We start from the raw sequence: 15,907 nt of genomic DNA on the forward strand, positions 1-15,907 counted from the left end.
TAATAATATATATATATATATATATATATATATATATATATATATATATATATTCAGAAGAATTGTTGGCAGATATCTCCTCACATTCTCTGAGCTGTCTCTTCAGGCTGTTGATTGTTTCCTTTTCTGTTCAGCATTTTTTTGGCTTTTGTACTATCATTTTCCTGTTTTGCTTTTGTTTTCTGTGCTTTTTTGCTCATGTCATATTCTTTTTTTTGTCATTACTTTCATGTATTTTCACAGAAAATTTTTACATTACACAGTACAATTTGTTATAGTGGAAAGAATACTACTTTAGCATAGATACTACACAAATCACAGTACAATGTAATTTGTATTGTGATGTGTACATGAAATGTGCATGACTGTGCATTACTTTCTGTCCTAATAACCAGAGAATGTTTTACTGTTCCCATTTAGCTTTAAATAACTTAGACGGTAAATGTTTGTTTATATGAAACCAATATGAACTTTTCTTACAGTAAACATCACCTACAAAACACATTCAATATGTTCTGCCTTTTAATTGCTTTATTTTAGTTCAAGATCATTGTATGTCATTACTTTCATGTATTTTTCACAGAAAGTTTTCACATTATACAGTACAATTCATTATAGTTGAAAATAAACTAAAAATTTTTAGAAATGTCTTGAAGTATTTGCATAGTTTTCTTCTAGGAATTTCAGATTTTTCTGGTCTTAACATTAGGTTTAATCAAAACTTAATGATTATTCGAGCTCCTTTTTTGTGAGTTTATGGAAAAATAATCTCAAATTTCATGTTTTACAAGGTATCCTGACTGTCTTTCTTCCAACTATATTTCTATGCCCCTTTTGTTAACCAGTTGGTTATGAGATATCATTCCATATTTTTTGTTTGTCTTCTTCAATTTCTTTTACCCATGCTTTTGGATTTGCCATTGCAGAGGATTTTTACATTCCTTGTAAAATTAATTAATAGAATTAATAGCTATCTAATTTTTGTAGCAATGGCGATTATGATTGCTTTCATGAATTTAGGCTCAACTAGTTCACTATTGACACATGAGTACTTCTAAAGCCATGTATTAGTTTTACATTCTGATGCTTTAAGCAATGATTTAATGTCTTTTCTATTGGGCTCTAATTAAAAAATAAAACTTCATCTTCAGAATAATGAAAGCCATTTTTGGTTGATCACTTAATTTTCTTCAAACCTAAAAACCAAACCAAACCAAAACAAAACAAAAAATAAAAACAAAAAAAAAAAAACAAAACAAAATAGCAATAAAGCAAAGCTTGAGCAAAGCATCTTAAAAGACGACTTAATTATGCTCTCAGTTGCATAAGTTTTCATCTATTGTCTGTCTGTCTTCCCCCTTTATTGAGGACCAGAATAGAGTGAAAAATATCTATAACATCAGGCTTCCTCATTTTCACTCTTGTATTCATACTTGAAGCTAAATGAATTGATGCCGTATATAGTTGGTACAGGTTTTTCACCCTTACTTAATCTTAGTTAATCTCCAGAAAATACCCTAATAGACATGGCCAGATGTGTGTTTCACTAATCTACTAGGCAGCTCGTAGCGCAAAATATTTTGGCAATCAAGCTTCCCCATCGTTCTGTTCATTTAGGACAGTATGAAATTTCTTGATTGCTACTTATATTATAGTTAAATTCATGCCATATTTTGTTGTTTTCCAAAACTAGTATTGCTTTTAGTTTTCTAGTCTTATCCTTTTCTATGAAAATATATTCAATTAAATGTAATCCACTAAATTCAAATAAAAATGAAAAACAATTTGTTATAAGTATACAGGGATGTGTCATGGGTGATAAACTCAAAATACTTTTATTTTTTAAAGGAAACTAAAATTATGATATTGGCAACAATCATGTTTTGCAATCTCTAGTGGTTTTATGGACTAACGATGTTCATTTGGTTGGGGATTTTTGGCATCTCTAATAAGTTTATTTTAGGTTTGGGGCTGATAATTTGGTGACCTATATGTTCACCTAGGCTCACTCACGTGAAGTTGTCAGCAAAGAGTTTGTTTGGAATTATTTATTGAAGTACACCTTTCATTCAAAGTTCTTAGAACATGAGATGATTTTAAGAAAGAATATCCTATGAATGAAAACACACACATCCCAATTTAGAATTAGAAAGTAGCAAGATAATTATATACTTTCACTAGAGCAGGAAGATCAATTCTTGTTTCCTTTTACTTTTGCTCAAATGACTACCCCAAATTTGAAAAAGAACTGATCATAACAATTTGTTAGAAATTGTTGAAGAGAAATAATCTGTTTCTGTATTATTTTAAAATTAATAGCTATGTGAACCAAATCAGTGTCATAGAAAGCCATGCCACTTAGATTCTTCTTTTCTTTGTATCTGAAAAATCTTGTACATGTTTTGTGTTTGAGTTCTTTTCCTGTAGTAGCATGTGACACTCTTTTTGGTTGTTTCTGAAACTATTTGTTGCCTAGCTGGCAGAAATAGGATACTAAGTGTAACCTTCTTGAGGTTTGGGAGTCCTTTGTGCTAGTGTAAAATCTGTAAAAATCTCTTGGTCTGTACTATGAGAACAAGCAAATGATACCCCAATCTTCCAGGTGATAGATGAAGGTATTTTAACTGCCACGACTTCTTCAAAATAGTGAAATATTTCTTTTAAACCTGTGAGGTAAAATAAGGCACCATTACTTCAGATTGTTTCTCCCAGATATTTGGTTACAGCAATGAGAAAAGTAGTTAACGCAACTTATTTATTCTAATTTTCATGAACTTAAGCTGGAATATTCCAAAGAATTCCACTAACATTATCATATTTTTTCACCTCTGTCATGGCTACATTACTTGTATATTTTGGCATTTATATATTTGGCCATATTTGAATATACTTTCAAAATAAAATGCAGTCAATCATAAATATGACATATAAATATAAATTCTATATTGAAAATCATATCCACAGGATTTTTATAATAATCTCAACTTTGAAGAGAGAAGTAATTACTTTTTTGATTATATAAGGAAGACTTGAGGAATTCCTGCCTATATTGAGTCTGGGTTGTTAGTGATAGTTCATGAATATTTCAAAATTGCATGTTGTTGGAATGGGTATTTCCTTTGCAATAATATTGAGAGTATGTTGGCTAATAGTATATTCTTTCCAACAGAAAATCCAATCAGATTTGACAAGTCATGAGATCAGTTTAGAAGAAATGAAGAAACGTAACCAGGGGAAGGATGCTAACCAAAGAGTTCTTTCACAAATTGATGCTGCACAGGTATGTTTTATTTTATATCCCAGGGTGATTGATTATTAGACAACTAGGTTATCATCAAATTTAAAATTATACTATGGCATCTATCAGTATAATATTTAAAAAATAATTTCTGTATACTTTAATGACTGTTTAGTATCACATTTATTCAGAACACTAAATTCTCTCAATGACATATTCTATTTGTTAGAAAATGGCATACAAAATTCCATTTATATTCTTTTAATTTTTTTCAGAAAATGAAAAATGATTGGTTGCATTATTAAAAATAGATTAATTAATATTTCTTTATTTTACTGTTACAGAAAAAATTACAAGATGTCTCCATGAAATTTCGATTATTCCAAAAACCAGCCAATTTTGAACAACGTCTAGAGGAAAGTAAGATGATTTTAGATGAAGTAAAGATGCACTTGCCTGCACTGGAAACCAAGAGTGTTGAACAGGAAGTAGTTCAGTCACAACTAAATCATTGTGTGGTATGTATTTCTAGTGGCCTTTTCAGTTTACTATATTAGAAGAATTCAATAATCTTTGGTAACAGAATGTATTTTAATAATTATAACACATAGTTTTAAGACAATATATTAAGATATAGTTCTTATAGAAATAATAGTAATTTGGTGGCATTTTAGGAGTGTGATTTTTGAGTCAATAATTTTGTTAACGGCTACAGAAATTATAAAAATGAGTCCTATTTACATTATTCTTTGTTGGTACATATTATGAAAAGGAAATCAAGAAAGGAAATAGTCTAATCTAGAAACAGCAACTGCAGCAGTAGTTGTAATATTATTAACCATTCCAGAATTTATGTTTCTCAGTGAGTTTAAATGGTGTACAGTAGTCATCTTTATTCTCAAGGTTACATATTACCTGAGGGAAAATAAAGACAAACAGCTGTGAAAGACACCACAGGTTACACTCTAAATACAACAAATCCTAATGTATTGAATGTACACTGAAATGTCACCAGACTACAAAACATAAATCTATATCATTTGTCCTATAAGATGTCTTTTCAAATGTACCACTTGTATCTGTATAAATGGGTAAATTCTTCCTATTTAGCAAGTACTTTCACCCATAATTTGGATATGTTTAATGGAATAATTGCATTAAGTAATTTCACCATCCAAAATAGAATGTTTATAATGTTATGCAGGGATTTGCTGATAATAGACAAATAAGAATAGGCATACATGGTGTCGTATCTTAACATTTTCAAGAAAAAAATGAAAATTAAAATGTACCATTACTTACATTTGCAATGGGAAAAACATTCATTCTCTTTAAATAGGATAATGCTTCATAATAATCATCTTCCAGTTAATGATCTCAAAACAACCATGTCTATGTCTGTACAAAGGAAACAGCACAAAACATTAGCTTGGTTTGTATCTAGTTCTGGTAAAAAAAAATATTGGAAACAATGGTAATATGTTTTCTGTAAAGACATCTTTCTTTCACAAATTTTATATTATCTACTTTTAAATGTAATTTATGATGATATATATTATAACTGAATCCTTGTCTTCGAGAACTTTTTTTGTTTTGTTTGTTGCTTGTTGATGATGACAATGATGATGATGATGATAATGTTTTAAGAGGTGTCACTATATAAACTAGCAGGCCTTACATTTATGAATCTTGTGGCTAAAATTCCACCCAGGTACTGGGATTAAACACTAGTGCCATCACTTCTTGCTGCAACTTTTTTTTCCTGAAGCAAAATGTCTTAACATGCTGGTTAAAAAAAAAGTGAGTTCATCATTAGATATATTGTTAGTAAAATCTCTTCTCAATGAAAAATAATTTTAAAAAGCTGTTCATGTTCAATTAGGGAAACATTTGGAAGTATCAGTAATTTTAAATTGACATAATTATTTGCTACCATAAAACTGAATGATTTCAGTGTTTCCAAACTGCAGATTTTTCTATATATTTGACAATATAAATTAAACTAAAAAATTGAAAAGTGTCAAAATGAATTTACAATTATTGGTAAAGTAATAGCAATATCAGTCATGAAAGTCAGATTCATAACAAAGTATATTACCATAATGAAACAGATAAATTTAATATATGCATTTATATATTGATTTTAAGGTAAGAAGTGAAAACATGATGTAATTGTTTTAATTCCAAGGACAACCCATCTACTAGTGAGAATTTTCTTAGTAAGAATTATTACTTAAAATAAATATGGAACAATTTGATGCAGAACTACATCCATCATTATATATGTACACATATATACAATGAAAATTTTTCATGTATATGCACATAATATTTTGCATATTTCCCATAAAATAAGTGCAAAATATATTGTAGCAGCAAATTTACTTTGGCAGTATATTGAGAATTTCACCTGCTTTTCAGAGTTACAGTACTCATAAAGCTTTGTTATATTAAACTTTTGATGTAAAGGTATATTTGTATACCATAAGTTCTGGTTCATATGTGAGAAATAATACAATGCTACTATTTTATATTCTCATCAGTATCAATAAAATATATTTTTATATTTCAATGAAAATATTTAAGATTAATTCCTTTCCCTGTGATATTATTTACAGGGAAGCAGTGATTTAGATATTTATATGTTTTATCCTAACTAAATATAAGTGCCATGAAAAAAACACTGTATCTTTTTACTTCATATGTCAGGAATGCAAATACTATCTGGTACAATTTAGGCATTCAATATACCAGAAAAATTAGTACATTAATTCTTGTAAACTTGCAGCTAGAATTAAACAAATGTGGAACTTAAAATACAAATCCTATAACATTCAGCAATGATAATTGTAAATTAATATTGATGAACTAAATATATATGGTATATTTAATTTTTATGAATAGCTGCAAATTATACACATATGTTTATAATTATGAATATATCTAAGTTAACTCAACAGAAAATATAAAATGATATGACAACAACCACAAAATGCAGTCCATTTAACTTATAAACACAAAAGGGTAATTAATAACTATGTCTTTGTATTAATAATATAATGCTGCATATGTTGTAGAATATTTGTGTTTGTTTTATGCTTAAACACAGAATTTATATAAAAGCCTGAGTGAAGTTAAGTCTGAAGTAGAAATGGTGATTAAAACCGGACGTCAAATTGTACAGAAAAAGCAGACAGAAAATCCCAAAGAGCTTGATGAACGAGTAACAGCTTTGAAATTGCATTACAATGAGTTGGGTGCAAAGGTGAGTACCTACTTAAAGCAAAATCACGTTTTATAATATTTACAGTATATTGCTAAACAGCATTCAAGATAAAATATAATACCAGAAAACCTTATTGTGATTCTCAGTGTAATGGGTGTATTTCAAAATGAAACTGATACTAAGATACCTTTAGTCTCTGCTTATCCAGATAAAGTAAAAAGGAATATAAAGCTTAAGGAAGTATTTATTTGTGAATCAGATAGTTATTAAAGGTTTTTCGTGTTCCCAAACCCTTTCTGTTCAGTATAAGAAATCTATTTACTATGACTGGAAAACAAGTATATATTTTACACTGAGTTATTATAGGAGTGACATGTTGTACTTAGAATGAACTTCGTAGAATGGAGTTAGCACAGTTTGAAATCAAGGCAAGACAATTGTATATTTATTCAAATTATCTTACAAATATTATCCCATATATATATATACACATATATATGTGTGTGTGTGTGTGTGTGTGTGTGTGTGTGTGTATGTGTGTGTGTATGTCTTTTAAATTAAATTAAATAATTTTAATTTAATATAATTTTTATTTTCTGTGTTTGATGTTAACCACATCAAAAGGACAATTAATGTCTATGTCTTTTTATTAATAAAATGCATGTTGAGGGATCATGTTAAATATATCTTTTGTAATACCTATATCAAAGTATATTAGTTTTTATTTTTTATACTTTATTTTTTATTATTATTATTTTCTTTATTTACATTTCAAATGCTATCCCGAAAGTTCCCTATACCCCCCGTCCCTGCTCCCATACCCACCCACTCCCACTACTTGGCCCTGGCCTCCCTTGTGCTGGGTCATATAAAGTTTACAAGACCAAGGGGCCTCTCTTCCCAATGATGGCCGATTAGGCCATCTTCTGCTACATATACTTTATATGATAAAAATGCAATTCAAATATCTGTATGTTTTATTCATTTGAACTTAATATTTATTCACATCCATACACTGAAATTTTGTGATGAGGGAGTACTTTTTATTTCTTTTTAGACATGGTCTCATGTAGCACAGGTTTGTCTTGAATTCACAAAGTAGCCGAGGTTGACTTTAACCTCCTGAACCTTCTGCCTCCTCTACCCAAGTGGTGGTATTATAATCATATTGCAACTTGTATGGCTGATATTTCCTTCAGTAATAAAGAAAAAAGCAGATCTAGGAAAGGCAAAATTCTCATCTTGCTCTTTCAGTGCACAGTACCATTATCTTTAACATGGGAAGTTTTGGTATAGAACACTATTGAAAAAAATTATTTAGAATTTAAAACAACAAAAAGAAAATTAGAAGACTATTATAACTAACAATTTGTTATTATTAAGAATTTAGTGAATGTAATAATGATTCAAAGTCCTACTTATTCTCAAAAGTACAAATTTGATTGTTTATATATAACAATTTAACACTACAATATCATTAATATAAAACAATGAAATTACATGACTCTTTAATAGCATGTCAGAATGCATAGCAGATTGAGGAAACAAATTGTATTTGAAGTAAATATTAATTTAGAAACATTAGTGATTGAGGATGTCATTTTACGAAAATTAAAGACAAAAAATGTATTTAAGGAAATCATTCTTTTAATATATGAATAGAAAAACATTCTAATTTAATTATTTTAAAAATTTACATGCTTGTACTTAACTTAGTTCATTGTCATTTGTGGTAAACAGTTAATACTGCCATCACAAGATGAATACACTGTGGAATTTTCAATAAGAATAATGTATTTTTCAAACTTCTGGGGTCTACTATTCTAACCTGAAAGTGCTGACCTACCTGGTTCATAATGAGGGCTTTCTTCGTAAATTGTAGATTACAGTCATCACTGTAAGGAGATACAAATCACTCACTCTTTCTTTTTCCAAAGCCACTGACCCATAAGGTTAGCAACTCATACTTGTGACCTCAATTAATGACTTTAAAGCACCTGTGCATGTATTCAAATACGATTACGTTGAGTTTAAGATGTTTGCATAAGGGATTTGAGAATTATAATTTGGTATTCAGCACATTTCTTAGAACTTAGATTTTTAGTTTTAAAAACACAAATGAGTTGCTTTGCTCAAAGAATACAAAGTGAATTTTCTTATATCTAAGTTTCATCAATTTGTATGAGAAATATTCACTTGACTCCATTAATATAATACCTGTATTCTTTTATGTCTTCACTATGCTTTGACTGTTTTTGAAAATAAACACAAATAGCAATATCATCTTCAAAATACAGTTGTTAGTGTACATTAAAACAATAATACTGAGGCATTTTAGTCTCAATGACATTCTTTTTATACATTTATTTTTCTTTCTCACAGACAATAACAAGGTAAAAATTTTCCTTAAGATGGCAGTATTTCCCGTATTTTAAAACTTACTTAGTTGCATATAAACAAAAACAAAATAAATAAATACAAATCAATAACACATAAGCATAGGAAAATAGTATTCCTTTGAAGTATTGAATCTGGATTTCTTTTCTATTAATAGAGCACAGAAATAAAATGACTATACATGGAAGCACATTACAAATTCTTTAACCAATTGCATACAAAAAAGTTCTTTCAGTAAAATGGGTAGATATTTATAATTCCCTTGGATAAAAAATAAAAATAAAAATGTGTTAAAATATTCAATCTTGGCCAGTCAGATGACTAGGGTGGTAAAGAAACTTGTATCTAAGCCTTATAAAATCTCAAAGAGTACACATGGTGGGACTCATGACTCTAGCTGCATATGTAGCAAAGGATGGCCTAGTCATCAATGTGAGGAGAGGCCCTTGGTCCTATGAAGGCTCAATAGATGCCCCAGTGTAGGGGAATGCCAAGGCCAGGAAGCAGGTGTGGGTGGGTTGGTGAGCATGGGGAGGGGGAGGAGATAGGGGATTTTCAGAGGGGAATCCAGGGAAGGAGACAACATTTGAAATGTAAATAAAGCAAATATCTAATAAAAAATATTGAGATCAATCCCTGAGACCCAACATTGCAGGAAAGAACCAACTCCACCAAGTTATCATTTGTATTGCACACATGCTCTATGGCATGAGAAAGTTCATTCATGTAAGTGTACAAACACACACACACACACACACACACACACAGAAAGTGCGACAGACAGACAGACAGAGACAGAGAGAAAGACTAGCACCACCAACCCCACGCAGGAAATAATGTATAGATAAAACTAAAATCATCAATCTATTAGGAGTTGGAATAGCTCAGTCACAGAAGCACGTGTCTCACAAGCATGAGGATTTGAGTTACATGAATTCACATAATGCATATAAGAATAGTAGATTTTCTGAACTATACTTATATAATCCCATGGTTGGGATACAGAGAGAAGAATAATCCTGGGCTAAATCGCAATATTGCTAGGTAAATTTGTTATCCACAGACATGTCCACCAAGAGGAGGTAGACACTATTTCTCAAGACTACACTTGAAGTGGTATTCTGCACTACACACACACACACACACACACACACACATCACACACACACACACGTGTGTATAAGCACACATAGAAACTCTCATGCTTATACACCAATAATATACATGAACATGTATATACATGGGTATATAAAACTTTAAAAATTTCAATTTGTATCCAAGATGTAAACATTATATACATATTTATGTGTGTGTATGTGTGTGTAACACAAATCCCATAAATTTTGTTGAATATTTGAAATTTATATCAGCATTTTTATTGAAACATGTTAAGCACTTTAGACTTAATTTTAGCTTGCATGCCAATAGTCACACAACACACACACACACACACACACACACAGTGTATATATACATTCATATATAAATACATGCATTCATACATATATATTTAAAGACTGAAGCATAAATATGCATTCATACTCTTTGTATATTTTCTTATATAATTTCATAATAGTTCAAACTAATTGTAAGCCTATTTTTCAGATATTGTATTAATAAAACCAAATCTTGGGTTGCCTATGGTAACCCATGCCTTTAATCGTAGCAATTGGCAGGCAGAGGTAGATAGGTCTCTGAGTTCCAGGCCATCCTGTTCTACAATGTTATAATTAGGAAAGCATAAAGAAACACTGTCTCAAAATCAAAACAAAATAAAACAACAACAAAAATCTAACTAACTAAACAAACAAATAAATAAATAAATAAATAAATAAACTTGTTTTGCTAGCAAAATAGTAGTATGAATATAATTTTTGTCATATAGTTACATATACCATTTTTCTTCAGCCATTTCTGAATAGCTCATACTGAACACAAACACTGTATATATAGGAAGCAGTTCAAATTATTATGATACTGACTGAGATTTCTGCTGAGTTTTCCCTTTACTATATTTCATACTGCTTGACATATATATTTGTTAATTTTCTAATGAAGTCTTTTCTTTTCTTTTCTTTTCTTTTTATTTGCTTTTCATTTAGATCCTTGCTTTTACCCATATGAGTAAATTTATGAGAGTGAAATTTTGGTGTTTAAAACCAATTTGCCCTTTTTTGTTAGAAATTTTGTTTATGGAAAAGAGGTGTTCTATGAAAAAGTAATTTTAACATGTAGTAAAGATGAAATTGACAATTCTATACATTAGATAAATATGTTTGCCTCCCTAAAAAACATTCTTTTTCCTTTTCTTATACCACCTGCCTAGCAAGAGAAGGACTCATTTGTATTTTGAAGACAGTAAGCCTGTTTGTCCATGTCTTTGTCAAATAACTATAGGTCGTCTATGAAAAATAGGTTATATCTTCTGTTTAACTTCTGTTATCTGGTTTGTTTCAGACTTTGGCCATAAATATTGTTTTTATTTTATCAAGAAATAAATTCCCATAATTTATATTGTTACTGTTATCATAGCAGCAGGTACAAGGCACTATATTTTGGTTAAGTGTTTTTGCTGCTGAAGACTTTTGAACTTACTATTAATTTCCTGACTATATAAGATGGAAAGCAGTATGTAAGAATATGGTTATTTTACAGTGATTAGAATACAAAAATACCAATGAAGTGACTATATAAAGTTAACTTACAAAGTAATCCAAATTTGATACATTATTATTATATTTAGGTAACAGAGAGAAAGCAGCAGTTGGAGAAATGCTTGAAGTTGTCCCGTAAGATGAGAAAGGAAATGAATGTCTTAACAGAATGGCTGGCAGCAACAGATACAGAATTGACGAAGAGATCAGCAGTTGAAGGAATGCCAAGTAATTTGGATTCTGAAGTTGCCTGGGGAAAGGTATATCCCATATTACTGAAAGTTATTTTTAAGATGTATGAAAACTCATAGTAAATGATTTTATAAAAAATAGTAATGCCTAAAAGTATTATAATTGTTAATATTATCTTGCTGTGTTTTTCCTTTTCTCAAGAATTAATAAAGGGTTAACTATATATTTCAAGCCAGATAATTAAAATAGTAAACTTTATGAAAACTCTATGCAAAGCATACATTGACTAAATGGTTTATGAATGAATCCTTTAAATTACATAACTTATTACATAAAATTAGTATAAAAATATCTATTGACCACTATAGATATTCCAAATGGATCATATCAATTTAAAGATTCAAATATGTCATTCACAGAGATAAATTTCTATGTACCTCAAAAAGAATGCTTATATGGAACATACAACAAGAGATGCAGAAAGTTACAGTGACTGTGAATACTTCAGGATATCGACCTGGTTATAATCATGAATAATCTAAAGGGCCTGTGGTGGTTCTATCATTCTGTCACCAAAGGGCATCTGCCCTCATTCTTCCTAGAAAACGCTTCTCATTTCTCTGACAGCCAGAGAGATGTTTATTGCTGCCTAAAATTTAATGTGAAACACTCATAGTTTAATTTTTCCTAGGCAATTCATTAACAGATTATTTGAATTTGTCCTAATAAAAAAAGAAATAACTTATGTAGTTGGTATCAATAGCATATTTTCATCTTAGACTTTGCCAAGGCATTGGGCCGTTTTTAAAGCATACTCCCATTTTAATAGATCTCGAGTATTTGAATGTGTTAATTAGCTATCCTAAGATATTTGCACTGATTTTTATTTCAGTGATGCTAAACATTATAAACCAAAATTTCAAAACATAGAATGCATTATATAAAAACTTATGATGACAGGATGCCATTCTCAAAAACGTTCTTCCTTGTATAAATCTAGAGGATGTGTAGTGGTAATTTTTTAAAAAATAAGTAGTGGTTGATTACATTCCCTTTCAAGCCACTTAGAACAGTTATGTAGCATTACAACTCTTATTTCAAGATCATATATTATTTGAGATTATTATGATAAGAAAAAACATATGATATAGACTAAAAACTGAATTCGTTTTATTTCCCTTCCTACTCTATCATATAATGTATTTATGTTTTTAGATTAAATCAATCAATAAGTATATGCTTATGTTCAAGCTAGGCTACCATAAAATTGTCCAAGATGAAATATTTCAGAGAAGATAAATATGAGATTTTTATCTCATGTACTCTCACTAGCTTTGGTTTAAGGAAGTAATTTTGGTATAAGAAAACATCCAGAGGTTGAGGTCATTTCTTTGCAAGATCATTGGTATGTTTCTCCTCTTGGTGTAAAACTTGCTCATACACAAAATGGAAGATAATGGAGTAGAGAACATCAGATCTCTCTCAAAGATGTATGGTAAGAGCTTCATGCATTATTTCTGCTCTGATTTCATTTGTCAGAACTAATGTTGCCTGATCTATTTACCAGACTTGGTAACAAAGTATCGACTTGAGATGAACAAAGTTGCACCCTCCTAAAATGACCTTGCACTGAAATGAAGACAGAGAGACAGGCAGTATCTTACTGGCCTTTCATCTGAAAAATGAGAAAAAAGTAAATAAAATCTATATAATCTGCAAACCTATAAAAATCTGTCAGTGCCTAGAAGCTTCTAGTATAAGTAGCCATAAATACTTCAAATATTTTGTTCTTTTCTTAATAAAACATAAAAAATGTGCAAATTGCCTTTCAGATATTCTTGAATACTATCCAGAATTGATTTTCAGTAAGCTCTTATCATCACAGGCATATCTTTATTGCTTGTTATGAAATGATCTAGTTCAATCAATTGTCAAGACTTCCTTAGGAGACTTTACAAAGCAATAGTTTAAAAACTTATTTTCCATAGTTCTAGAGATTGAAAGTTCAAGATCAGTAGTCAGGATAGTTACTTTCTTCTGAAACAATTCCCTGTGGCTAGTAGATAATGCATACTGTTGTTCACATTAGTGTTATCTATGGACATACCTGGATACCAAATTAATCTTCTTATGATGCTATCAGTCACATAGATTCATAACCAATATGTCAGTACAACAGTTACCTCTGCAAATATCCTAATATTATAGAGTCACATTCAGAGGTACTGCCATTTGGAACTTCATCACGTGAATTATTGTGGGGGGTTATAAAATAAATTCTAACAAAGGAGAAGCCATGGAATGTCAAAATTTACATAATATTGCATAATGAACTAGATCTAGAGGTGAAATGAAATTCAGCTAATTGTATCTAATGAGCAACTTAGGAGAAATTTTAGAGTTATACCAAATATAGTCTTTTTCTAGAATCTCCATAAAGATTATTCTTCTCTTTCTTAAAGAGTTATATTATCCTTAATGACTCTCTCCTGCTACACACATGCAAATTTCACCACAATGTCTTTCAGTAAGTTCTCTAAATTAGAGGCGGTTTGAATCTTCTGGAGTCTTCGTCTCATCTCCTTTGGTTGCTCACAGTTAATGTACTTTCTTGGCAGAAGGGGATACCACTTGCTTCCAGCTCCTCTGTTCTCTATATAACCCAGCCATTTTTGTTACATATCTTTGTGACAGTTTTCCCTTTGTGGTGTCTTGGCGGCCTCCTGGCCTACTAATCTTCCAGTTCTTCCCTGTCCTCTTCCCCTTTTCCTCATATGACCTGGTACAGTTTTCTGGGCATATTCTTACTCTCCCAGACATCTTTGTCTCTGCTTTTTGTCTCCCTATTTTTTTTTACAACAACAACAACAACAAAATGAAAACCAAACATAAAACAAAATTTAAAAAAAAACCTATCACAACCATTTAATAGTAGTAATGTACTACTTTTATTTCTTTTTATACCCCATTTGCTCCTCTGTAGTCAACACTTGCTTTCTATATACATTAGCATCAAAAACATGATCCTCATCCTTCTGTTCCTGTAATTCTGGGATTACAGGTAAATTAGAATTTGCTCAGTGTTCAACTAGAATTTTTAATTCCTTAAAAATAAATTTGATCAGTTGAACATAAAATAATTTTCTGATGTAACCATTAGCATATTTCATTTATTTTACTTCAGTGTCATTATTGAAGAACACCGAGTCATTTAAATAAGCACCCTGAACTCACAGTGTCATTCAAAATGCAAGAGTTAAACATGATTCCCTAAAATGTTCTTGTCCTATGTTACTTTTGGATTGATATTCTTCTATATAGTGCACATCTGCATTGTTTTATAGAAAAAGAATTATGTGACAAAACCAATTAAAGGAAAAGTTGAACTCAATTCAGCATATTAAATAATAGAAAATGCAAAGTGAATAATGACTGTATCAATGAACACTAACAATATGTCTGACTGCTCTGTGATATGGTTAAATGGAAGGAAAGACTTTATCATTATATAAGAGAGCAGTCTGGAGCATCTGGAAGAGTACAGAGCAAAGAGAGAAAGTAGTAGAGAGGGCACAAGCTGCAGACAAGTCATGAGAGAGGGGAGGGGAGAGAGGCAAGGCAGAGGGTAAGGGAGAGAAAGTTTGAGGGAGAAAAGGAGAGTACAGCAAAATAGAAGACAAAAAGAAGGGCAAAAGAGGCCAAAAAGAGTAAGATAACAGAGAAAACATATCTAAAATATCAGGGGTTAAACAACAAAAGGTCAGAGGGAGGAAAATTGAAAGGAAGAAGTCAAAATATCACTATTTGCAGATGATAGGATAGCATATTTAAGTGACCCCAAAAATTCCACCAGAGAAATCTTTCAGCTGACAAACAACTTCAGCAAAGCAGCTGGAAATAAAATTAACTCAGATCCATACCCTTCCTGTATTCAAAGGATATACAGGCTGAGAAAGAAATTAGGGAAATAACACCCTTCACAATAGTCACAAATAATAAAAAATACCTTGGTGTGACTCTAAACAAGCAAGTGAAAGAACTGTATGACAAGAACTTAAAGTCTCTGAAGAAAGAAATCGAAGAAGACCTCAGAAGATGAAAAAAATCTTCCATGCTCATGGATTGACACGATTAATATAGTAAAAATGCCCATCTTGCTGAAAGCAATCTTCAGATTCAATGTAATCCCCATCAAAATTT

General features: G+C 30.5%; 1 protein-coding gene across 8 annotated transcripts in view; it reads left to right on the forward strand.

Annotated features, from left to right (window-relative positions):
* The window catches only part of Dmd (dystrophin), a 2,621,826-nt gene that overhangs the window by 1,395,298 nt on the left and 1,210,621 nt on the right, over positions 1-15,907 (forward strand). For all 8 annotated transcript variants that reach the window (XM_029534042.1, XM_029534043.1, XM_029534037.1 and 5 more), the window contains exons 31-34: positions 3,170-3,280; positions 3,583-3,756; positions 6,348-6,503; positions 11,605-11,775. In XM_029534042.1, coding sequence (XP_029389902.1) covers positions 3,170-3,280; positions 3,583-3,756; positions 6,348-6,503; positions 11,605-11,775 — 612 coding nt within the window. The remainder of the gene's footprint in view (positions 1-3,169; positions 3,281-3,582; positions 3,757-6,347; positions 6,504-11,604; positions 11,776-15,907) is intronic.

This window comes from Mus pahari, chromosome X (genome assembly GCF_900095145.1).
Source record: "Mus pahari chromosome X, PAHARI_EIJ_v1.1, whole genome shotgun sequence".
NCBI classification, from domain to species: domain Eukaryota; kingdom Metazoa; phylum Chordata; class Mammalia; order Rodentia; family Muridae; genus Mus; species Mus pahari.